The 26,023-nt window shown below is 37.9% G+C and overlaps 1 protein-coding gene across 1 annotated transcript in view; it reads right to left on the reverse strand.

Annotated features, from left to right (window-relative positions):
- The window catches only part of RXFP2 (relaxin family peptide receptor 2), a gene marked incomplete at both ends in the record, with an annotated part of 56,588 nt that overhangs the window by 24,629 nt on the left and 5,936 nt on the right, over nt 1–26,023 (reverse strand). The window contains 6 exons of the mRNA XM_080799699.1: nt 394–465; nt 1,066–1,137; nt 8,176–8,247; nt 9,075–9,180; nt 12,168–12,245; nt 14,711–14,857. Of these exons, the coding sequence (XP_080655825.1) occupies nt 394–465; nt 1,066–1,137; nt 8,176–8,247; nt 9,075–9,180; nt 12,168–12,245; nt 14,711–14,857 (547 nt within the window). The remainder of the gene's footprint in view (nt 1–393; nt 466–1,065; nt 1,138–8,175; nt 8,248–9,074; nt 9,181–12,167; nt 12,246–14,710; nt 14,858–26,023) is intronic.

A 26,023-nucleotide genomic window follows, 5' to 3' on the forward strand; every position in this document is an offset into this window, starting at 1 on the left:
TTAAAGTTCCGGCTTTCTACTAGGCCAGACCAACCTACAGAAAATGGGCACACTGACACGTAGAGGCTTCTAACTGCCTCATGTTTATTTTTCTGATGAAAACACAGACATCTGATGTGGGACTCCTCAGTATGGAACTGGTGGCTTAGCCTGGAAAGTAATGAAACACCACAACTTACCGTATTTTCAGACCTTTCTATGAATGTTCTGGAAATCAAAAAACTCCTTACCTTGGACCTTAACAATCTGAGTTGCTTGGGTAAAATGCTCCAGATTATGTGACAGAAAAATGAGTATAATAAACAAGATTCATAAATAGATGGAAACTATAAGCATTGCTGTATATCATCAAGACTGATCTTTTGTTGGGGAAGGAAAAGCTGGAATACTTACAGCCAAGTGAGCTGATGCAAGTCTTTGAATACTCCGGGTCTGAGAGTTGAAATGCAGTTGTGGCTGAGATACCTATAAATAGCATGAGCAAGTCAATTAAGCAAACTCAGTACTCCATTTTTGTCATATATAATTAGAATATGAGCTGCTGCTGATGATTATGGAGTATGGACATCTGTTTCTGAAAGCACCCAACTGGATAAGAAGAGGGGGAGAAATCAAGGAACAACTGGGAGATATAGATAACAAGCCTAATGTGTGCGACCCTGGGGCCAGGAACAGCAAAATGGCCCAAAGTAATGGGTTGGAATATTGTATTTTGTTAAGAGTACAAGAGTAGGTTATTTTTGCTTCTGTCCTTTTTGGTTCCATCCTTAGTAGACTAGTATTTTAAGAAAATATACAGGTAAGTTAGCGAGGGTTAGAAAAAATAAAATGCTAAAATATTGTGGAAATGACCCAAACTTGAGAAGACAAGGTTAAGGAGAGCTTTTATAGCTGGTAAAACTAGGAATCTTTTAATAATTCTTTTAACGTAATAATTAATCTAAGTACTTCATGATAACAGTTCCTCGCACTTCACTATAGACAAGTCAAGTCTTCAAAAATGACCATTCTACCTTTCTAACCTTTACTTAAAATTGTACTCATAATTTTAAAGAAGTTACTTACAATATTTGCAGGTTATGTAATCCAAAAAATGCTTTCCTGGATATGTGTGTAATACAATTATGCTGAAGAAATCTGGTAGGAATAAGATAGAAGAGTCATGTGGTTATGGTTTAGGCTTTTTATCAAGTTGTTGAATGTGGTCTGCACTTTCTTCATCTAAAAACAGTTTGTGAAACTGGCTTATGAAGTCCCAAGTCCTACTTTTATGTTGGGCAGTAGAGGCGTTCGTTGCCCATGAGAGATGGCTGTGAACTAGCTAATTCTTCTGTCCTGCTCGCACCCATGCAGTGAGATTTCTGGCATCTCTGGTTTGCACTGCTGAGCTCATGTGTGATGAGTTTGAGGGTCGAAGTGGTTTTGTTTTGCAGTTTTCTTATTCTGACTTACGAGAGATATGCCCCATGTGAGACCAGCCAGTCTCATTGTTGAGCTTTATTTTTTCAGGACAGGGTTCTAACTTTAATTCCCCATTTCTCTTCATTCTATTCCCATGGGAAAAGGAGGGGGCAAGTCTTATTATTTTCTATTTTGAGATGCAGAATGAGAAGCACAAAGGGAATTAGGTGCTCAAGGTCAGGAATGGCATGAGTAGTTGAACCGGAGCTAATACATCAACTTCAGCCCACAGGGTCATGATTTACTTAACCCCTGAAGCAATTTTGCAATATAAATTTATTCAATAATAGCACTGTTGGGAGTATCTAAGTAAATAATTTCCATTTCCTGTGCTCATTATACAATGGGAGGTTAACCTTGTGTTCATATTTCTAAAGGTATTTAGGAGAAGAAAATATCCACTAATAATAGTAATTAATGACTATATCGTCTTTTTTTTAAAAAAGATTTTATTTATTTTATTTGACAGGCAGAGATTACAAGTAGGCAGAGAGGCAGGCAGAGAGAGGAGGAAGCAGGCTCCCTGCTGAGCAGAGAGCCCGATGCGGGGCTCGATCCCAGGACCCTGGGATCATGACCTGGGCCGAAGGCAGAGGCTTTAACCCACTGAGCCACCCAGGCGCCCCTACATTGTCTTTTGAGTGGCTTCCCTATCTCTTATTTTTATTTGACTTGATTCTTTAATCTTATACAACATTTTCTTGATTGTTAGGGTACTTCACTGCAAAACTATTCATAGAACATGTTCTCCTTCAGCATCTCACTGTACTCTGAATTTTGTTATACTGTAACTATTCATTCCCTAGCTAAGCTTCCCAGCCTTTGAGTCATGAAGGCATTATAGGTGTGTCAGGATACTGAAGCTCTCAGACATTCAGGTAGCTAGGTAAAGCAGAGATGCCGTTCCCAGTTATCAGCTAACCCATCTATTACCCTAAGCGTTAAATATTGTCGTTTTCTCTATGTACCGCCAAGTGGAAAAAGTTGGTACTACAGAGCACAGGCATTACATCCATAGATACACAAAGTATCAATTTCAATCCCACAAAGTAAACTTGAAACCCATAGAGACCTCATGCTCTTCCAACCCTTCTCCCCCTCCACCATGTCTATGAAGAGATGCTTCCCATTGCAACATAAGTTGTGCTTTTGGTTTTAAAGTTCTGCAATGAATAGAATGAATCCATATAGATCAATATCTGTTTTTAGCGTTTCAGAGCTCTTGAGTGATGTAATAAAAATTAATATAATGAATTATGTTAAAATAGTAAAGGAGAATAGAAAATGAATATAATGTTATAATATAGGTATATTGAAGTTTCTCTTGACGATAAGATTTACCACCTAACTAGTACGATTTATATTTCATTCAAGTAATGAATTCAAAAGTGGAATGCACATTTTACCTACATGCGCTCAATCTTGAATAGATGGGCAGTCATAAATTGTGAATTTGACTTTGTGCTTTCCGTATGCATGACTCGCTGGACATGTACAGCCTCTTTGCCTTCCCTGACATGAGTTAAGATTCCAACTCCTTAAATAATGAAGAGCCTCCAGTCTTCTGGTTTGGCTTCAGCTTGCTGGCTCCCCACAGATAACCAGAGTCCCAAGTCCCCTGTCTCAGACTTAGGCTAGTGAATTTTAACTTGATCCTGTGCTATCCCCTTTCTTCTTTGCAGAATAGAAGCTTAGTGAGTATGAAGGAAAACTTGGAAACATGACAATTTGGCAAGTGGTGTCCTCTTTTTATTCAGAGCTGAGATATGAGCCCATTTAATATACTTTACATTGAATGGCTTTTCTAAGAATAACTTACTGGTTCATGAATTCCTGCTGTTTCAGCTGTCAGGACTTTTCAAGCAGAAACGCCAGGAATTTATGTACCTGAAACTAAAGCAAATAAATGCTTTAATGACATGCATGTTTATAGGCTATTTTTTAATGCAACATTTTGTATTCATGAACCAGGCAGACTCCTTGAGCTACATTTTGTTGCCAATGATTGCCTTGAACTAGAACCATGTCTAAGAAGGAATTTCTAATTTATATAAGGTTTATGTTACAATGGGAGGAGAACTGCTATTGGTTTCCATGGTAGTGGTGATAGAGTATTACAGTCAATGTTATAAATTGTATTTTATTTCTCTGAAAGATCATCTTAAATGTCCTCCCCCCAACATTAGAAATTCTTGATATCTTAAAAGGTTATTAAAACGAGTAATCTGATCAACAGTAAAAGCATTCAGATAAGTTGAACAACATTTATTCATCTTGCAATTAAAATTTCATTTTGATTTCTAAATTTATTTTTTCTGGATGCCTAATTGACCTCAATCCACTGAATATTTAGAGCTTTCTAGACCACAGATTCACTCAAAGTTAGATTCAGTGATCTCTTAGGCTATATCCCAGTGCATAGAATGATGAGCGTGATGTTGGCTGTGGGCAAGATCACAGAACAGGCTATTTAGGACACTGCCTGTGAACGCCTCAGAGAGAAAGTAAACATGGGACTACATGAGAATCAGGGCGTGTTGGACCAACTTGATTTTTTTTCTTTGAAAAACTGATCAGTTCTAAATTCAAACAACTATGTGGCTGACATTGCTTATAGGTCTACTAAGCATTGATCAAATGGCTTTATGATGGTTTTATGGACAAGATAAAGAACAATATACATTATTTGAAGGATGATGATGGAGGACTCAGGAAACGGTATTCGGCACTGTCCTCTTCAATATTTTACTGCATGATTTGGGAAAGGTGGCTCATCTAATTTTCAGATGACAGAATGCTAGGAAGAACAGCGAATATATTGAGTTTTCCAAAAAAGTTCTTCACAGTCTGATAAGAAAAGCTGACTCTAACAGCATGAAACTGAATAGAGATAAATTTATGGACCCACCACTAGCTCTCAAATGCAGAGCGCACAAAGGCAGGATGGAGTAGCCATCCCTGAGCAGAAACAAATGTGGCATGGGATTGGAAATTTAGAGGCATGATCACTAGGAGTTAAGGGAATGAAGTAGCCACCAAAAAGCAAATGTAAGCTTAGGGCATATAGAGTTTAGGAAGGAAGTGTTGCTAGCTTTCTCCTTCCCTTCTCTGGTTATGTTACAGTGAAAATATTGCATTTATTCTAGATACTACATGTAAGGCAAATGTAGGTGAACATATACAGATTAGTGTGACCAGAGTGATGATTAGATATGAAACCAGGTCCTTTTGGGGGATAATTCTGCTTGAAGAGACTTGTGGAATGTGCAGGGTAATAATAGCCAGCTTGAAATATCGGCAGTTACATGGATGGCTGATTGGGTGTATTCTGATCAGTTTCATGGCGTAAGTCTAAGAAAGATGGGAAGCTTTGCCAGTAGTAGAGTTTTGTGACAGGACAAAATTTATTAACACTCCTTAAAACTTCTTTTCCTCGGCTTGCCCTCATTCCCTTCCTGGCTTATTTTTCTCCATGGCCCTAATCAGTATGTAACACACTAAGTATTTTTTATTTTATTATCTATCCTCCTCCCTTGTACCTTAAGCTCCATGAAGAGAGGGCTTTTTGTAGGTGCCTGGCACCTCACAGGTATCAAGAAATATTCATTGAAAGAATGAATGAACATGTGGTTTTGTCAGCATTTACCCTCCTGTTGAATGCCACCAAGGGTTCTGGGGGTTGTCCATTCTCCAGACACCTTCTTTTGGGCATGGTTTGGGCTTTGTGACACCGGTTATTTGGGTTATTGTAATGCAGAATGAGGAAGGAGAAGATGAGAGTAAGACTGTAGGGGAAGGGTGTGTCTGAGGCGAGGGGCTGGAGAAGGAGGAGAAAAGGGCCTGGGGATACTCATGAACTCATGAGCTACTTTGTGATATTTGGGTAATGCTTATGAAGAACTTGAGTTATTTTCAAATCAAAGTTTGGTTAATGGATGTTTTCATCTACAGTAACAATATTCTGAGACAGGACCATGCAGCTAAGCTTCCGAAGGATCACAGTCAGAAGTCTGGCTTTGAGGCCACACTCTAATACTTGTCAGCTGGCTGCCTTTGGGCAAACAACCCCTCTTCTCCAGAGTAGGTATCCTCATTCCTAAAAGGATCTCATGATGTCTGCCTCGACCTCACAGATTTTGGGGATCAAAGTCCAAATGAGAATTCTGAATGCCAGCTTCTTTGTAAACTTTAAAAAGTGCTATATAAATATAAAGAATTTTGCCGTACTTTGCCTATAATAGATAGTTAGTGAATATTTATTGATGATGGTCTCCTGATCTCTTTTCTCTCAGTCTCCAGGAGAATCAACCTGCCTAGAAAGCATCAAATAGCAGCTTGCATTGAGAGAACCTCTGCTGGGTGATGATGTGGCCCCTAGGCTTTCTCATGCAAAGTAGAAGTCAATATTTACTTGGAGAATTTTCCAGCTGATCTGGGCAATTAAGGTTAATCCCTATTTTATTTCACTGGGAAAAACTGGGGCCTGAATTATTAAAAGGAGTGATTCCATATTCTTCCCTTAAGTGGGCTAGCTTATACTACAAGAGAGAAGTATTGACATAGATCAGTTGTCCACAAAAGGATTTGGTCTGAGTGGCTGAAATTTAACTGTCTTTAGCTCGATCCTCTGGTGATGGCTCTGCCTTCCCAGAAGTCAGTTTGTCCCCAGTGAGAGGGCAAATGTAGAGAAGGGAGTTCTGCATGGGGTAGGACAGTATGTATTAGTAGAACATTCAATCTCTTGCTAGAATGATTTCTTTCCATCTCTAGTTTCTGGTTATTATAAAATAAACACTGCAGGGGGCATCAGAAGATAGAGGCTCTAATTCTGGCTCTTCCACTTACTAGTTGTAGATCCTAGTTAAATCATTTAACCACTGCAGACTTTAGTTGCCTCATGAATAATAAGATTTAATAAAAATTCATAAACTTTCTATGACTCTAGATCATAGAATTGAAAAAGGTACTCTACAACATGAGCCTTTCCCCCCTTCCTTTCTGCTCGTGCTATTTTATTTTTCCTCACTTGAGCATTATTCAGGCAGTTGCAAACACAATATTGATTCATAGAATGAACATGTGATTCTAAGGATTTCCAGTAAGATTAGCAACAATATACTTAGGATTTCCTCTCTGGAGGAATCTGGAAACCCAGAGAACGTGCACAGCTACTCCATGGTGACGATGTCAACATGACCACATGCTCCAGGATGGTATTTATAGAGATGCGAGATGATATTTACAAAGGCTGTAATCAAACGCAGGCATGATTATCTCTGTTCATATAAGATTCTACCTCACTCATGGACTTCCTTCAGTGACTTCTTTTCCTATATGAGAAAATCTGTACCTAAATTCATGAACAGCATAGAATCGTTGATGGCATTTTAAACCAAATACGTCTGTCCAATATCATCCAAAGATCAGATCATTTTTATTCTTTTTAACATATTTCACATTTCTAGAAACTTTCTATGATGAAGGATAAAACAATATGATTGTACTGCCAAGGGGCCTTACAACATTACCTTGTTAATTTTTTTTTAAAAGATTTTATTTATTTATTTAACAAAGAGAGAGAGCACAAGTAGGTGGAGAGGCAGGCAGAGGGGGCAGGGAAGCAGGCTCCCCCCTGAGCAGAGAGCCCGATGTGGGGCTTGATGTGGGGCTCGATCCCAGGACCCTGAGATCATGACCTGAGCCGAAGGCAGTGGCTTAACCCACTGAGCCACCCAGGTGCCCCTACCTTGTTAATTTTTAAATCTAGTCTAACGATCATCTTGGCAAGTATAGAAACTTGATCTCTTCATTATCCCAGACTGACTGGGCTCAGAGGAATTGACATACAGTAACCAAACTCATAAGCGTTTGAATATTCTCAATTTCTTTATTTAAATAGGAGGTATCCAATTCCACCAATAGAAATGTTCTTACACCCTGTCCAAGATAACTGCCCAAATACTTCAGTATGAATAATTTGGGAAGTTAATGCAGTCATTATAACGTCACTTGGTGAGCAGGGAATCAAAGCAATGGTAATCTCCATCAAAAGATAGTTCATGTTAGTTATGGTGGAAATTGACAATCCATCCCTGTACTCCAGAATAGACTTCTCTAGGGAGTATGTCTCCCAGATCCTGGTTTTCTTTCTTGGAAGATGGCATCTTGATACTTTGTTTCTCGCTGACTACCATTTCTTCATTGCTGACTGTGCTGTATTTATTAACATTTTCTTTCCTCAGATATGCTAATATCACTGATTTCACTAAGATTGTGTTTTGTTCATATTATCCTGGGAGATAGGCTATATTCTTTCATTATATGTTCTAAATGATCTGAACATTCTGGTCTATACTAACATTCCCCTTTAAATTAAAAAGTGCATCAAGTGCCTCTGAATCTACAATGTCATTTTCCAAATGATCTTGGAAATCCATATGGAACTATGTGTTTTCTTGTTGAGATACCTGATCTCAACTCCAATTTAATTTTCTAAAAATAGTTTAAATAAAATCAATTCAGCTACTTTAAATTATGAAATGGAAAGATAATATGCTAGTTTTCAAAGCTTAATTTACTAATTTTAATTACATTTGGAAAAATAAATTACCTGATAAAGGTTATCAAGTTTATATTTCATTTTAAAAATAAAAGGCATCTTAAATAAAACATCATAAGGATTTCTTCATAAAAACACTATTAATAGCTACTTACATCTGTTTAAGTTCTGTGTATTTGATGAAAACTTTATCTGGAAGACTGTGAATTTTGTTTTTCTTAAGAGACCTAAAATAACAGTTAAAGCAGACTTCATTACAGGTTTAATGGCCAACCAAAGTGCATGCTTGAAAACAGGATACTTAAGGATACTCCATGCTACTTAACACACATCTGAAAGTGACTGTAGTAACTGAAAACTTCCTCATATGAGAATGAGAAGTCCATAAAGCAAAATTAAAGCAGTTTGCAAACATTTTACAGTCTGGCCAGTTAGTATCATAGACTAGAATGTCTATTGTGATTTAACATCTTTACTCTCTGGGTAATTTAACAAAATATAACAAACAAAGCTACCACCACCACCACCACCACCAAAAACAACAGATAATCCTAACCAAATCATGCTTGCTCAAATTATAACATGACTGTAAATTCTGAGGCTCTCAGAACATTTTTGTAAAGTACAGGAAAACTTGCACAGTGATAACATAGCTAGCTTCATGGACCTTTTATATCTTTGCAAACTTGGACAGTTACCACTATTTAAAACAAGAGAAAATAAGCTAGTGGTTTTCTTTTTTATTTCCATCTTTAGTTGTACAGTATTGGTATTTTGGTAGAAACAAGAGATCAGAACGTAACTGAAATAAACACTCCAGACCACAGACATTTGTGAGCTAAATGATATCCAGGCAATCTAACACTGTTTAAAACCTGTTTTCTCTGGAGAAGAAGCATGAGGAATTCTCTGATGGCTGGTGGTTTAAAGGGAGCTTCTATTATTTTGCTAGTATACAAGTAACATAAAACAGAACAAGGGGAGGTTAGATTAGACTACATGGTTTCCATATGACTTTACAGGCAAATATCAGCAAGTTGTGAATTCTACTCACAGTAATGTTGTATTGTTGGAAATCCTTGGCACAGACTTTAAGCCGACATTTACACATTCCAATTCAGTTCCTTTGCAGTCACAGGGTTGTGGATACTGATTTAGAACTAGGGGGCAAAAGAGTAGTATTTCACTGGGGAAAAAATACTTTTCTCTAATTATGACCTTATCTCTAATAAATGACATTGTTCTCTCTTCATTGAATGTATAATATTTACACCTTCAGGGCACTAATTCTGGCCCATAATAAAAGCAAATAAGAATTCTCACCTAGTCAAATACAGACTAATGTGATGTTTCATCTCAGTTCTAGCTTCCAGTGGTCATTTCAGAGGCACTTAACAAGTGATTAGAAAGAAACCACAGAAAGGTTTAAATGGCAAAAAAGTGTATAGTGAAGCAAGATTAAGTTCTCCTCAGTGAAACACATTAGTATGATGGAGTAAATCTGTAATGGGTATAATTGAGTCAGTTTAATTGAATTGAATGACACAAAGAGGTTGCTCAACAAATGCTTGTTGATTAAAGTTAAATTCCATTCTTTTTCCCCTTTCAAACTTCTGGAGCTGGGAGAAAAGAGACACAGTTTCTGCGAGATCCTCCATTGTGCCTTATTAAAATCGACCAAGTTAGATCCCCTCTTATTGTGGTTCTTTGTTTTTCATTCCTATAAAGATATAGTGGAAGACAAAAATTGTAGAGAAGCTGTAAAGCTGAGAGAACCAAAGATCCATCTATCTGAAACATTCTGAAGGGGAAAAAAAAAACAAAACTTCAGAATTTACTGTGAAGAAGCTTACATAGTTATTAAGATAATGTCATATCAAGGGGTGAGAAATCTAAGGAGAAACCAGGCCAAGTTGTCCCTTAGGACAGACAATCACACTGTGTGTGTGTGTGTGTGTGTGTGTGTGTATGTGTGTGTGTGTGTGCGGTGTGTGTGTGTGTGTGTGTGTGTGTGTGAGAGAGGGAGAGAGAGAGAGAGAAGTGATATTTATGGAGCACTTGATTTTGCCTCTGATCCTATGAGGAACTGTTTTGCTGGGAGCAAAGAAAATGAGGATTATTTTCCAATTTTTATATTTACTATTATTTATTTAAATCTTAATAAGTTCTTTCTAATTGCTCTGCTTCCTTTAAATCACTTTTATCCAAACTTTTAAAAATCAATTAAAAAACTGAATTTTGGTAAATTCAACAAACTTTTATTGAGTACCTGCTTAATTCAAAAGATGTATTCTAGTGTATAAAATTCTGGAAAGTATTCTATGTTGTTTATAAGTTTATGCTAATTAGCTCAACTTCTTAAAGCTAAGTTCAGAATGTTTACTTCAATGTTTGTTGACATTAAAAATAGTAGTTATTATTAGATGGAAAACCTAGGGTTTGAAACTTTTATTTCCCAATAAAAGAATCCAGTGTAGTCTAACCTGGGCCTGTTGTCTGAACCAGCAATGTGAGCATAGATCCCTCACCTGCAAGTCAGTGATACCCACAGACTCTGGATTCTTCTTTATAAATGCTTCCTGCATCTCTCTCTATCTCACTTTTCTCACTGATATTTTCTGGGCTCAGATTCTGAGTATTAGTCTGAAGTATTACAGGAAACATAATGATCAGTATCTCTTTCCCCATACTTTCCCCTCAGCCTTGGCAAGGTTGACATTTGGGGAAGCTCATTCTCCATTGTGAGGGACTGTCCGTACACTAGAGGATGTTCAACAGCATCCTTGTCCTCTACACACTAGATGCCAGTAGCAAACACCCAGCTGTGACAACCAAAATGCCTCCAGACAATTGTCAAATGTTCTCTGGGGGCAAAAGTTGCCCAGGGCTGAGGACTGCTGTTCTATTCCATTCTCTATAATTCTGGTGGAAGAATCAGTCTCACACACGCCCCTTATCATGTGTTTCTTCCTATTCATTAAAAGAAAATAAGCCCACAATTTTGGTGATTGCCCAAAATTGTGTACAGCGGTGATCTGCACAATGGAATGCATACGAAGTGACCTATTGTGGTTCAGGAAGAAAATACTAGAACTTCCAGTTATATTTATTTTTAAATTTTAATTTATCATTTTTACATTTGATCCTCCTGTGATGTATATTAAAGCATATAGTAAGTGGTGATTATAAACTGGTTGTTACAAAGTGTATAATATAGTATTAATATAGTGTTTAATATAGGTGCATTATATATACATAATAATATACATACATAATTGTACATGCACCTTCATAATTATGCCTATATATACATTACACACATGTATGTAACATAGATATGTATAAAGACATGATTTTATCTACAGGGTAGAGGCCAATGTCTAAAGTGTGCACCCAAAACCTTTTATGGGCTGGCCTCATCTTCTAGGTCTAGCTCCAGCTCCTCTGCCCCATGCACTCAGAACCACTGGGAAAGACATCATTAAAGTGATCTTTACACCTTCGTACCCCAGTGTTTTGCAGATCTTGCTTTCCGGCTTGTCCTGTTACCTCCACCCATTCCTTCATCCAGGGACTTCTATGTCCATCTCAACGCCACCTTCTCTGTGGATCTTTCCCCACCCCTAACACAGCCTTCGTTTCTTCCAATGGGCTTTCACATTCCCTTGTGCAAACATCATTCCTCCAGTTTAGCACTATGTGGTACCTTCCCTGCTTCCATGAGGATTTGTCTTTCTTGCTACAATATGAACTATTTGTGAGTTGCAGCCACATCTTATTTATCATTGTACACTCAGTCCTTAACATAGGGGCTAGAAAGTAGTTGGTGCTCAATATCTTTATTGAAACACTTTTTTCAGTAAACGAAAAAGATCTTTATTATTTGTCATAATTACTGAACATCTATATATTCTTGCAATCATAGGCTAATACATCAAATGAGCATGAATAAAGTATGCTGTTTTCTTTCATCTCTTCAGTCCCATGGCAGACAACAGCAGACAACAGACCAGCTGACCAGTGAAACACATTGAACTGAAATTGAAATTCCAGAGGGAATTTAATCACACTACCCATATGAATCCATGCACCGCAAATCATGTTGCTCACAAAGCTGATACTGAGTCTTTGAATCAATACCACTTACAGCACTCCTGTGTTAATGCCACATTATTAGCATTTCCATGGACTGTGCCAAATATAGTCGCCCATCCACTAGTGTCTCCTGCGAAATGGTGATGAATATGTGTCAGTTATTCTATAATTCAAATATCAAATTACAAAACAAAAGTATAAGAAATTGATAATGAAATTAGTTAAAATCAGTTTAAGTAATTGAATGATAACATAGATGGTAAGAGAGAAAAAGCTAGGCTAACATTTGGAGTTTTCCCCTTTTTTGAAGTTACAAATATTTCAAATGTGTGTATTGGAAATATGGAATGGAAATAGATAACTATTTTACATACATATATTCATCTTGAAAAATGTTACTTGTTTTTTTAATGCTGACAGTTTAAATGTTTCATCTTTAATTTTGAGGCCCTCAGAAGAAAATACAATCTGAATTGTTTTGTCATCTGCATATTGCTGCATATGTGTATGTAGATAACGTACTTGATAGGTTTAATGGCTAATAATAAAATATGTGTCACCTGACCTTCTTAATAAAGCAAAAGCAAAGTTCCTTTTAATAAAGACCATCTGGTCCTATGGAGTGAAATCATATTTTCTCAATTTGTCCGAGGACACAGCATGCTTATTTGCGAAATTTCCTTCTCCTTTTTTTGCAAGAAAATTCTACTCTTTTTAAAAGAGAGGACTGGTTCTGAAATATCATTTCTTCAATATTTGCTATTAAAACAGTAAGATACATATTATAATGTGCCATACTAAAGTTCATACAAACAGAAGAATAAATTTAAATAGTTTTCCAAAGATCCACTTTGATCCCTGAAACCTTTAACTTGTTTCTATTTTTTTATTAATACCCACAATGGTTTTTCAAATGATTCTATTTGATGCCTTCACACAAATTATTTTTAATTTGCATTCAGAACACCCTCATGAGGTAGATAAACATGCAGGGTGTCTGATTCCCATGCAGTGAAGAGGGAATGCCAAACATTTGATTGACTTGTCTATTGGCATCCTGACAGCTGCCCTCATCACTGAGCAGTGTTTGAGCACCTATGATATACTCTATTGTCTTAGGCTCTGGAGACACCAAAACAAATAAGACACAAAGAAGAACTCGCCTCAAAAAGTTCATGTCTAGTGAAAGAAGTACAGTGAAGAGACAAGGCAGCCCTTAGTATGACCATACAGGTATATAGCAGGATGCTGTGGAAACAGAGAGAAAAGTGCTTATCTTAGACTGGTGGGAGAGCTTCAGGGCAGGGAAGTGGGGCCAGGGAAGCAAAGCTTCTCAGGTGAAAAGGGGACATGAACTGCATCCCAAAGAGGAGCATGAATGATCCACAGAAGGTGAGGATGGTAGGTTCCATGAGTGGGAAGCATGCATGAATACTCAGGGGCAGGAAAGCAGATTCTAGAGACAGACACCTGGCATTTCTGGACGATGTTGTCTCACTTTGATTGCTAGTTGGGCAGTGCCAAGGAATGGCAGTTTTGTGTGGTAGAAGACACACAGGATTTTTTAGATTCCGGAGATCTGGGTTCTAGTGTCTACTCGCTCATTAGCTCATTAACTAGACATGTCAACTTGGCATCAGCTTCTTCAAGTAAAAATATACAGGTTATATTAGACAATATATACATTCCCAACATACAGACCTGAAATGGCCTGTAAGACTTTTGGTGATCTGGCCTCTGTCACCTCCTCACCCTCTATATCCTTGTTCACTCTGCTCAAGCCATACTGGCTTTTCTGTCCCACAAACACATTTTCTTATTTCACTGAGCTTCAGGGCCTTTGCACTTGCTGTTTTTTTTGTCTGAAACTCTGTTTCTCTACAATTTTTCGTGGTTTGGTTCTCAATTCAAATGTTATCATCTCAGAGAGGTTTTCTCTGGTTGCATCTTCAAAATAGCCTCCCTTTTCATGTCACTTTCTATTCCATCATTTTGTTTTCTATTCTTTGTGACACTTATCACTCTTTGAAATATTTAGTATTTAAATAAATATTAATATTTAAATACATTTTATTTATTTACGTACAGGTTTATTGTCCTCCTTGTTCACATTGCCCATGTGAACTCCTTGAGGGTAAGACCTCCTCTCCCTTAAGCCTGCTCTGGTTGGGTGAGTTGAACAGCCCCTGGTACATAGTGGGGACTCAATATAGATCTGTTCAATAAATCAATTCTCTAGGCAGAGCCCATTCACACTTTATGAAAGGTATTCTTGCAGCTGAACCAAATTACCAAGCCAAAAAGAGGTAGTCATAAGAAGACTTTTAAAATTAGAATATGGGCATTCAAGTAGATTTCAAAATATGACTTCAATTTTTTATCAATTTTGTATTTCTGATTTAAGCAACTTCTACCTGTGAAAATTCTGGTCATCTCACAAATAAATTTGGGGTGCAATTATTTGCAATCCAGTAGGACTCCCTGTAGAATACCAAATCATCTCTTTCCTTTCAAGACAATTATTATTTAGTCCAAGCACACTTTGAGGGCATTCACAAGGGGAGGTGGGCATCTGGAGCTGAGTGGGGAACTCACCACAGTTGTCCTCATCAGCCCCATTCCCGCAGTCATCCACACCATCACAGTGAAAAGCACGGGGTAAGCACTTGGTAAGATTCCCACAGGGAAAGTATCCTTTTTGGCACAAAGGAGTGATTGTACTGCCTTCAGTCAGTGGAAAATCTATGCGAAAGAGGGGACAGAAATATTGTTAATATGGCTAAACTCTTTTCATGGCATCCCTTTAATTTTCATAAGAACCCTAAAAGTTGAGTTTGTTTGATGTTATTCCTAGCACACAATTTCTTTGAATAATATTCTTAATTATAACATTCTAAACAATCATGGTCATATCTAACCCCAGCTATATCAACAATGGGACCAAGGTTCATTTTGAACTAATTTCAGGAAGGCAATAGTAAACAAAACTAAAGTAATTGTCTTACTTTCATATGAAATCAAAGAGTTGTCCACTCTTGGAAACAGAAACGTAAAGCCATGAGCTAACAGAATTAAATAGATGGATTTATTTACTTTTTAATCCTTCATGAGAAGGATTTGAGGTGACATAATAAAAATATACATGCAAAAGGACAGTTTAAGTGTGAATTAGAGAGAAATCTAGAACTACATTTGAATAGGGAGATATAATGGTAAGGAATGACATGTAACACTCACTGAACTTACTGTGTCCCAGGCCAATTGCACAAGTGGTTTATCTCAGTTATTCCTTCTAGCACTCTATGTATGGGTGATATTTTCCTTTATGTTTCAGGTATAAGGAAGTTAAGTGCTGTCATCAGTTTAGAAAGACATAGAAGGTTTGTTCTCTGTCCTTCTGCTATATTAAAAAGTGTGATATCACCAATCCAAGGGAGCTTCTGGCCTTGATGCCAACCTTCAGTGGCATGGATAGGAACACCTTGCTAATGCCCCTTGCTCCCTTTAATTAGTTATAATGAACCACAGTCATGCCTGAGTGTACACTCTCCTTCAGTCAATTTTTGTGAAGTTTTGTCTTGCATTCCTTTAAAAAAATACATGACTTCCACAATTATACTAGAGTATTTACAAAAAACATCTCTTTATTTGCTGGAAGGTACTCTTTCAAAATTCAAAGAATGTCTCTTACATCTAAATTCCTGAAATGTTTTTGGTCATCCTATCCACAGAGTAATTTTGTCAAAGTTAATTACATTCTTTTGTATTCCTTTTTCATTTTCTCATTCAACCTAGACACTATTCAGCTTTTGTCCTCTCTTATGTTCCCTGCACAAGGAGACTATTTTTAATTTGCCCTCGAAGAGCACTTATGCCCCTTGAAATGCAGCTTCCTGCTTTAATTGATATCTTCATTACACAATGTATGGGGAGATATGAGAACTAAATCGTCTTTCATAGGGAGGAGTTTCATAAAAAAGAGTTTAACATTTTAGAAAACACATAATATTTTGTATTGTCTTTGCTCACTTTGTCTAATTTTCACTTCCCTTTAATAAATACACACAGAGACACAAAGAGAACCTGGCCTTCCTTGGGGACAGCTGGACATACCAATGCAGACTCTACTCCAGGAGCTGAGGTCCCCTCCATCTGCTACACCTTCCCTAGATGGGGAGGGTGGCTCTTGGATGCTTTTCTACACATTGGATTTTTGTTCCTACCAAAGCAAAAAATACTTGTTTTGCTGTTGTTGCAGTGGTAGATGAGTGATTTACTATTAGCCACTTGGCATAAGACCTCAGGTCTGACTGTTTCAGGGAAATTCTGCTGCATGGCTCTGGGAGTTGGCTTGTTAATCCTATTCACCCAGGGAGAGGCGTAACGAGTCACATATTTTTAAGTCTCTCCTTTCTTGTAAACATTTCCGTAGAGGGAAGATTTATTAAAAAACTAGTAGCCCTCCTGTGTTTGGAACATAGATGAGTGAGAGTCAATATATCTTAGTGAAGCAGCTTTGAAATATTTTATGATACTAACTCACAGACATGTATTTAGTGTCCCAATTCAGCATACAAACAGACTCACTCTGAAAATAAAATTTCTTGAAATATAACTTGCTTTTTACTTTGTGGGATATACTCTGATCATTGCTATTCTATCTTACTCACATATGGGATTACAAGCCACTAAACTGATCTCATGATCACTAACGGTATATGACAAGTATTCATTCGTGATGAAGTACTCTGGGGACCATCAGACATGCCTAGACTGGAATTCTCTCTGCCGCTCACTAGACTTTAAGCAAGCTACTTAAGCTCAAAATTTAGTTCCTCATGTAATATCCCCCTTATGGATGTGTTTCAGGAGCTAGATAAGCTAATGCTTATGAAGTACTAGAGAGTGCCTGGCCCATAATAAGCCCTCAGTTAATGTTGGTATGAGGGCAATTTCAACACAGAGCAAAAAAATAGGACTTTAAGAAAGAAACTCTAACGTAGAAAGAAAGCTTGCTGTGCCTTAACATTGAAGAATTTTTTGTGTGACTTCTAAGAAAAAAATAACAGGGACTAAACGAAAGCTTCCCCTACTTCCTCAGGTTTTTCTATTTGAAAATCCATATGACATATATGGTTTCTATTTTAAGCAACCTCAAATCACTTTGAAAGCTAACAGGGAGTTGTAAGTGATAAAAAAGCAATGAAAATGCCCTTACAACCTCATAATAATAGTATTTTCTTAATGACCTAGTAGAGGTGATTAGACATTTCATTAAAGACAATTTTGAAATAGAAAGCTAAGACATTTTGAAGGCAATATATTGTGTTCCCTTGGGGGTTTACCATGAAGGTAACCTTGAATTCCTGGCAGGCTGAACCTAACTAAGTATCCATCTCACAGATGCAGATTCAGAGCAAGATAAGTAATCAACTGTCACAGACAAGAGGGATCAACCTTATTTCCCTGTCCCTGGAAGGAAAATGGAATACATCTGGCAAGTTAAGGTGGGGAAAGGGGAAGGGAAAGACTAACCATGTGCAAACTGAACTTACCAGTTACATTCCTCTTAACCCTTATTTTGCACTCAAGAATGGCATCTTCCTGAAGACATTCTGAAGGTATAAATTTTATGTGGAAGGAAAATAAATAAATGAAATCTATTTCTTATGCCTTCCCTTCTGTATCCTAAATCCCTTTTGTCTAAGTGCCTGGTGCTTACTTGACGCTCAGTCATTTTTTTAATGAATGAATGAATAAATGGGTCATTTAGGAATAAAAAGAATTGAAGGAAGAGCTCTTTTCAAGATTTGAACTTCCCCAAATTGCAAGCATGTATTTTTATTTTAATAACAAAAATGTTGTTTAGTTTTCCAAGTACTCCATTTATTATTTTTTTCCTGCTCATTATATAATTTAAAATAATTAAGAATTCCTGCTGTATTTGGCACATCCTGAAAAAGAATCAATAGCAGTCTGTAGAAAGCATATTCTGCCATCTAGTCTTCCTGCCATCTGTGGAAGTAGAAAGAGATAAGTTTTTATTGAAACTTGGGGATTATTAAAATGGAGGATGCCTACATAAAAGCTATGTTGATAGCTTCTGCAGCGATTTCTATGGGACCCCTGCCAAACACACAGCTGAGGGGAGGTTCGAACACGTGAGAGAAAATTGTTCAGTGAGGGCTTCTTCTCTCTTCTGGTCAATATTCTGGACATGTCCGTGCAAAGAGCTTTTTAAATGACTCCTTGATAGCCTTTTGAGGCCAACTGGACTGCTGCCCAAGATATTTTTTGCTGCCTGCCAACGCCTTCCTCGTGTTAGTGGGAAACAACAGGTGAAAATGCTTTTTTAGGTCCTCAGTTTAAGAATCCATGGAGACGTGCAAGTCCCTCTTTGTTTTCTCTGATTCTTTGCCAGTAATAGTCCTGTGTGAAGCTGAAGAAAGCACTTTTCCCTTCAACCTGGTGTTCTGGCTGAGATTCTTTCCACACTAACACCAGAGATGACAGCTCTACAGTCTCAGGGGGAACATAGAGGATCCTGGCCAATGAGGCCATTTCCCAGAATGCTCTCTCCTAGTGGAGTTCAATTCAAATGCAGATGACGCCTCTGCTATTGACTAAAGAGCCTGCTACTCTTTCCTCTAAAGAGAGGCAGCACCAGGAGAAACATTTATTTCACACGCAGAAATGTTAACAGTGCCTTCGATGTGCTAGGTCATTAGCGTAGACAACGCCCAGTCCCACCTAGAGCTGAGGTGCTAGGATGTCTAAGAGGAGCATCAACTTTGTTCACGATGCAAAGCAAAAGTGAATCCAGCTCTTTCACTGAATCCACCTTCTAGAAGCCCTCCTATTTCTAGGAAGAATCTGAGCATCATAAAAGTCCACCCTTGTGGGATGGATGGTTTATTGTTTGTTTGGTGGTAACGAGTAAAGTCTTTCTAAAAAACTTTTATGTTAAGGTGAGTGGACAGAAATTGGCCTCTTCTTTGTTGTTTTTTTAAGCCTAGAAATCTTATGCTTTTATGCCTCTGTTTGGTCCTCCCTTCCCTGACAGTATTGTGTGACCATATCAACCAGGTTGTATAGGATTCAGTCCAGTTTTATTCATACATGTACCCACCTACTTTTCATTTTAGAGACTGCTGCCTTAACAGAGTTTCTCTAAGCTTCTATTCTCTGACATGTTCTTCTGGGACAAACCAACCATCTCGGCCTGCTGAAAGTCCCTCAGGATTCTATTCACAGATGTTCTGCAGAAACTACCACCCCATCTCCTTCTGAAGATGATTGTCCAATGTTTGAACAAACAGATTGGGGGAAATGATGAGAAACCTGGTGGAACAGAGTATAAGCTCAATAGATGTTTAAATTAGAAAACAAGAGAACTTCAAATTGCCAGTATCATCATCAACAAGGTTGGATCTCAGACCCGTGTTTTCCTTGGCTGGGTTCCTTTATGTGGCTTATGAACTGAATGTTGTGTCCCTTGATGGGTTACAGAAGATATAAGGACAACAGGAAGACTTCCCTTCCAAAAATATCTTTGCTACTCACCATTAAATTGCTTAAACTTCACCTTAAGGATGAATTCTTTTAAGTTAAAATATTGTCTTTTAGTATTTAAATACCTAACTTGTTCTGCATGAATTTGAGAGACTTTTCTTCTTAAAACCTGCCTGAGCACAATGCACTCGGAGAATGATCACCGTGGTGGATGAAGGGAAGAAGAACATGGAAAGAGGGCTCGTGAAAGTGAAGCCTGATGGAAACTTGGCATGAGAAGTGTGGGAGGGAGTGAGGGTGGCTCCCTTTTCCCTTCTCTTGCTCTTCTAATTCATCCCCGGTCTGCTGACTGCTCTGTCAAGGGACTTTCATCGGCTATTCCTCCTGTTGCTAGTAATTCTCCCAAATTCTAGCTCCACTGACTTACAGATTTACTTACATACAAAACTCTATATGCCTGGGCAGGATGTACCTCACACAAGCATGGGGCACCATTCACATAGACAGTTGGTGTTGAACCAATAGAAGCCAACAGTCCTAGGCCAAGGCCCTGAGTGCTTCTTTGATGACAAAGGATGAAGATCTCCTTCTCTGCCTGTGCTGAAGTTGTTCATCTATGTTCTATATTCCACTTAACCTCATGTTCTCAGAACCTCACTTGTTAATTATAATCTTTTACTTCTATATTTTAATAGCTCTGTTTCTCCAACATTTTAAAAAAGATTTTATTTATTTATTTGTCAGAGAGAGAGAGGGAGAGAACAGAAGCAGGAGGAGCAGCAGTCTCCCTGTGGAGCCGAGAGCCTGATGAGAGACTCCATCCCAGGACCCTGAGATCATGACCTGAGCTGAAGGCAGATGGTTAACCGCCGGAGGCACCTGGGTGTCCTTCTTCACCGGTTTTTAAATATTAATCTTATTCAATCAGATCTCATCTTCAAAACCAACCATCCAACCAATCAAGCAAACAACAATCAACCAACCCATCAACCCGAATTCTACTGTATCTGCAGCAGAACTGAGACCCACTTCTCCCTTCAAAATTAAATTTCTCAGAAAAATCATACAAGTCAATGTCTCCACTTCTTCACCAACCTTTCTATCTTCAACCCACAGTGTTTGGTCTTGGCCTTGATGCTCTGCTAAAAGTGTCCCACTGGAATCATGTCCTCTTTGTTATTAGAAGCAGTAGATATTTTATAGTCTTCCTCTTACTCAGTTCTCTGTAGCGTTTGACACAGCCAACCACAGCCACCAGGCTGAAACCTTTTTCCCATGGCTTTGTGATATCTCACTGCCCTGGTTTACTTCTGCTCCATATTCTCTAAAGCTCATATATCTCTCTATATCTCATATATATCTCATATATACCTATATATCTATATCTATATCTATATCTATATCTATATATCTATATCTCATTGATGCTTTGGCTCCTTTTTCTTTGTCAACACCCTGAAGATCATTGATAAGCATATGGTCAGAGACTTCGGAAACCATCAAGTCAATTAAAGAATTAAGAGGGACCTGCAACAAGTTACTAATATTTTAGTTTGTCAAATAAGAAAAAAAATTTTAAACCCTAAATTACCATGTATTACAATAATGTTTTATTAGAAAAACAGCATTTTATCATTAAAAATTACACAAAAAATTATACAGGAAAAAAGACAATCCTTTAAAGGAATACGCTTAGCTTTATGAAAAAAAAAAAAACAACAAACTAATTTATTTACGCTTTTGGACTGGTAAAACTTTCATTCCTGATAGCAGAGGCCTGGAACATAGTGTTTGGAACTATGTGTGAGAAAATCGAATTTGGCAATGTTATTAGAATTCTTTAGAGAGCTTAGCCCTCTGGTCTATAACTCACAAATATTTTCATCCAGTCTGTCATTTGTCATTAATTTTGCTTATGACAGGGGCTCCAGAGACGGATCTATCAAGTTCTGACTTTAAAATAAATATGCAAACTAAAAATAGAAGGTAACTTGCTTGATTTAATAAAGGATATCTGTAAGAACCGATAGTATATAATATGCTTAATAGTGGATTTTTGAAGGCTTTCCCTTTGAGTTTGGGAACAGGACAGCAATGTCCACAATTTCTACATCTATTCAACATTGTAGTGGAGGACTTTAGCAAATGTAGTGAGACAGGCAAGTAAATCGATGGTTTAAATATTGGAAGAGAAGAAATAAAATTATATTTATGAATGACATGATTGTGAACATAAAAAACAAAAAAATTACTAGTATTAGTGAATTTAGCAAGGTTTCTGAAAATCAATGTCATTTCTATAAGTCAGCAACAAACAATTAGAAACTAAAATGTTCAAAAAATACCTTTTATTATAGTATCAACAGTGTTCTATATTTGGGAATAAATCTAACAAAAATCTGCAAGGCATTTATGTAAAGTATATAAAATTGCTGAGTGACATTAAAGTCACAAATAAATGGAGACTTAATATTTTAAAGATGTTAATTCTTCCCCCAATTGATCTACAGGTTCAAAGAAATTACAGTAAAAATCCAGGAGTGTTTATGTACATGCACATAGAAGCAGATACATTGTTTCTAAAGGGCATATATTTCTAGAAGCTCAGTAAGAGCCCGGTCAGTCTGGAAGAACGTGTGCAAGGCAAGAGGATTCATCTATAAACTAAGACTTATTATGAGGTTACAATAATTTATGCAGTGTAATACTGGGAGGAAAGGGTAAATAATAGACAAATTGAATGGAATAGAAAGTTCTGAAAGAGACAGACAGATGTGAACGTTTGATTTATGACCAAGTGGCACTGCAGAGCAGTGGTGGGGGAAAGGTGTTTCTAGGTGGATTATATTTAAATATTAAAGGTAAACCAATAGACTTTCTGGAAGATAAAAAGGGAAAAGTCTTTATGGTTTTGGGGTAGAGATTTTAAGGAGACTACAATAAAACAAATGAACAAACAAACAAACAAAAAGAAACAAAAGCATTAATCATAAAGGAAAAGAGAGGCATATTAGACTATATTAAAACTAAGAACTTCTGTTGCAAAAAAATGAAAAAAAGATACCATTAAGAAAGTGTAAAGGCAAGCTACAGAGTAGAAGATGGTTCAGAAAACTTGTAATTAGAATATATGTATGTGTGAGTGTGTGTGAGTGTACTTGAGTTTGTCTGGGGGGGCGGGGAAAGGGAGTTCCTACAAATTAATGAGTAAAAGACATAGAGTAAATAGAAAACGGGCAAGAAACTAAAGAGACACATAACAAAAGCGTATATACAAATGGCCAAAAACATTTGAAAAGCCATTAAATCTAATTAGTACATAGGGAAATGCAAATTAAAACTACAATCGATCACTACAGACTACCAGTATGGCTATAATTTTAAATACCACGATCCTACACTATTTGGCGAGGATGTGCGGCTATGCAAACTCTCGTGCCCTGGTAGGGTGTTCCTTGGAGCAAGGGTTTGGGAAACCATCTGTCATTATCCGTTAAACTCAACGCCTTGAAAACCTGATGAGTCAGCAGTTTTAGCTCCAGGCATGTGCCCAGAGAAATGCATGCACCTGCGTGCCCAGAGACTCAGACAATATTCACAGAAGCATTCTTCATAACAACCTCAAACTGGAAGCAAACCCAAATGTCCTCGAAAATAAAATAGGTAAAAATTGTGGTGTGTTCATTAATGGCATATAATATAGTATTGAGGGGCGCCTGGGTGGCTCAGTGGGTTAAAGCCTCTGCCTTCCGCTTGGGTCATGATCTCGGGGTCCTGGGATTGAACCCTGCCTCGGGCTCTCTGCTCGGCGGGGAGCCTGCTTTCCCCTCTCTCTCTGCCTGCCTCTTTGCCTGCTTGTGATCTCTGTCTGTAAAATAAATAAAATCTTTAAAAAAAAATATATATATATACAGTATTGAAAGTGACCAAATTAAATCATTCAAAGTGCCGCTCAAACGCAGGCAGCGATTTCCCCTTTACTTTCTATAATTGTTGGGTGCTCTGTCAGGAACATGCTCCTGGTAGCCCTATGTCTACGTAGTAAGATTTTGAGGCTTCAGCCTGTGCTGTTCTCTACATCCAAAATGCAATTTTTCTCCCTTTTCATTATTCTTTATATTCATTTCAAATGCCCTATGATTTACTGATCTCTTGCAGAATCTCTCCAAAGTACGAACTTTCTCCAGATGCCTGGATGGCTCAGTGGGTGAAGGGTCTGCTTTGGGCTCAGGTCATGATCCCAGGGTGCTGGGATCAAGTCCTGCCTGTACTGACCAGCAGGGAGCCTGCTTCTCCCTCTGCCTACTCTCCCTGCTTGTGCTCTCTCTCTCTCTCTGATAGATAATCAATCAATCTTAAAAAAAAAAGTATGAACTTTCTCTTTTTTCCCCCTCTTCAAAGGATCTTATACATGTCTTCATTTTGGTATTTATCGCATTTTATTATAGATGTTTTTCTTTTTCCCATAGTGTATTGTGCCCCACTGATGGAAGGGAACTATTTTACCAATGTTGATTCTCCATGCCTCATAAAGTTCTGTTTTTAGCACCTACTACATGTCTCAAAATTGTTACCGACATTTAAATTAACATTTTCAGGGGTAGCAGTGTTTCCATAATTGGACCACATTTACCTGAATTCCTATATGTGGAAGTGGGGAGCAGACTGGTATTTCATGATAATCCACATCAGAAGCATAGAGCCAACGTGTACGTGGGTCAGATAGGACATCAATGTGCGCTAGGGGCAGATAGGAGCTTTATGTCCATTTCTCTTTTCTCATTTATCTAATATCAATGCTTCAGCTATTTTTATATTGGCATTTTATCTTTTTTCTTAAGATTTTATTTATTTATTTGACTGACAGAGATCACAAGAAGGCAGAGAGGCAGGCAGAGAGAGAGAGGGGGGAGCAGGCTCCCTGCTGAGCAGAGAGCCCAATGCTTGATCCCAGGACCCTGAGATCATGACCTGAGCCGAAGGCAGAGGCTTTAGCCCACTGAACCACCCAGGTGCCCCTATGTTGGCATTTTAAAAAAGCTTTTATTTATTTGAGAGAGAGAGAGAGAGAGAGAATGAGCAGTGAGAGTGCAGAGGGAGAGGGAGAAGCAGGCTCCCCCTGAGCAGGGAGCCCCACATGGGGGCTCTGTCCCAGGATCCTGGGATCATGACTTGAAATGAAGGCAGATGCTTAACTGACTGAGCCACCCAGGCACCCCATCTGTTGGCATTTTTGCTTAAGTTATGTACCATTGAAGGGGAGAGGTGGTTAGTCTCTCCTAATTTCCAGGTAGATTCTATGTAGGTGGGGGTAAGGTGGCCCACACTGACTTATAGTATATACTCTATGTCTGAGAGTCAGGTTATAGTAGAAATAATTTCCTCTTGCTTTCCTCTTTACAAAACTCTTGCAGTTCACTCATACAATGGATAAACATCACATTGCATTTGCAAAACCCTATGCTCTTTGGCATAGGGCAACTTATTTTTCCAAGTAGATAATTTTAATGTTAGTTATAGTAAGAGTGGCATTTATAAGTGGAAGTAGGAAACAGCCATAAAGGAATGGTTTCTGAGCAAGGGAACAGAATTCTTCACCAACACTCAGCACGGAGTATTATCCCTTTCCTGACTATAAGTAAGTTTACCTAAAGAGTCTCTTCTCTCACTCTCAGAATTTAAGACTTTTGCGGGAATATTTTTCCAGTAACCCTCCACGGAAGAATGGAAGTGAATCAATATCTTTTGAATTTCTTATATTTTGTGAATTTACATGAAAGAGAATTAAGAGTAGAAATATCTACAATAATAGATACACTATTTTTAGCCTATGTGGTTGAGCTGGAAAATCTCAGGCAAAAGGGTCGGTACGAAAGAGACAAAGATGTGGGTGGGGGGAGGGAGAGAGGAAGGGAAGGCAAGGGAGGGAAGAGGAATGAGGAGTGCTTGAATTAGCACTCTTGTCCTGCTACAGGCAAATGTCTATCTAGCGTCCGCTGGCTGGACCATAATCAAACAAAAAAATGGGTAATGAAAACCAGGGGTCAAAAGAAAAAGAGGATCTCCCTCTAAATCAGAAGAGATGCCACCCTAGCCATTTTGTCATGGGTTGACAGATTCTTCCCAAAAAAAGGGGGAGTGGTAATTAACATCAGGACTACCTCATAGTTAAACGTGCACATCGTTTATACTTTTTTTTGGATCATACTACCCACTAAGAGGCTGTATATTGATCATTAGACAATATGGGTTCCGCTATTCCCCTCGCTAAGTATTTAATTTGTTCATATAATTGTCAAGATTAAGAAAATTTCAAGTAGAATTAATATGTTATATCATGCAGTGAACCCAATTAGCAGCCTGATATGCACAAGGAGTATAGCAAGGAATTAGCAT

This window comes from Martes martes (assembly GCF_963455335.1).
Source record: "Martes martes genome assembly, chromosome: 3".
NCBI classification, from domain to species: domain Eukaryota; kingdom Metazoa; phylum Chordata; class Mammalia; order Carnivora; family Mustelidae; genus Martes; species Martes martes.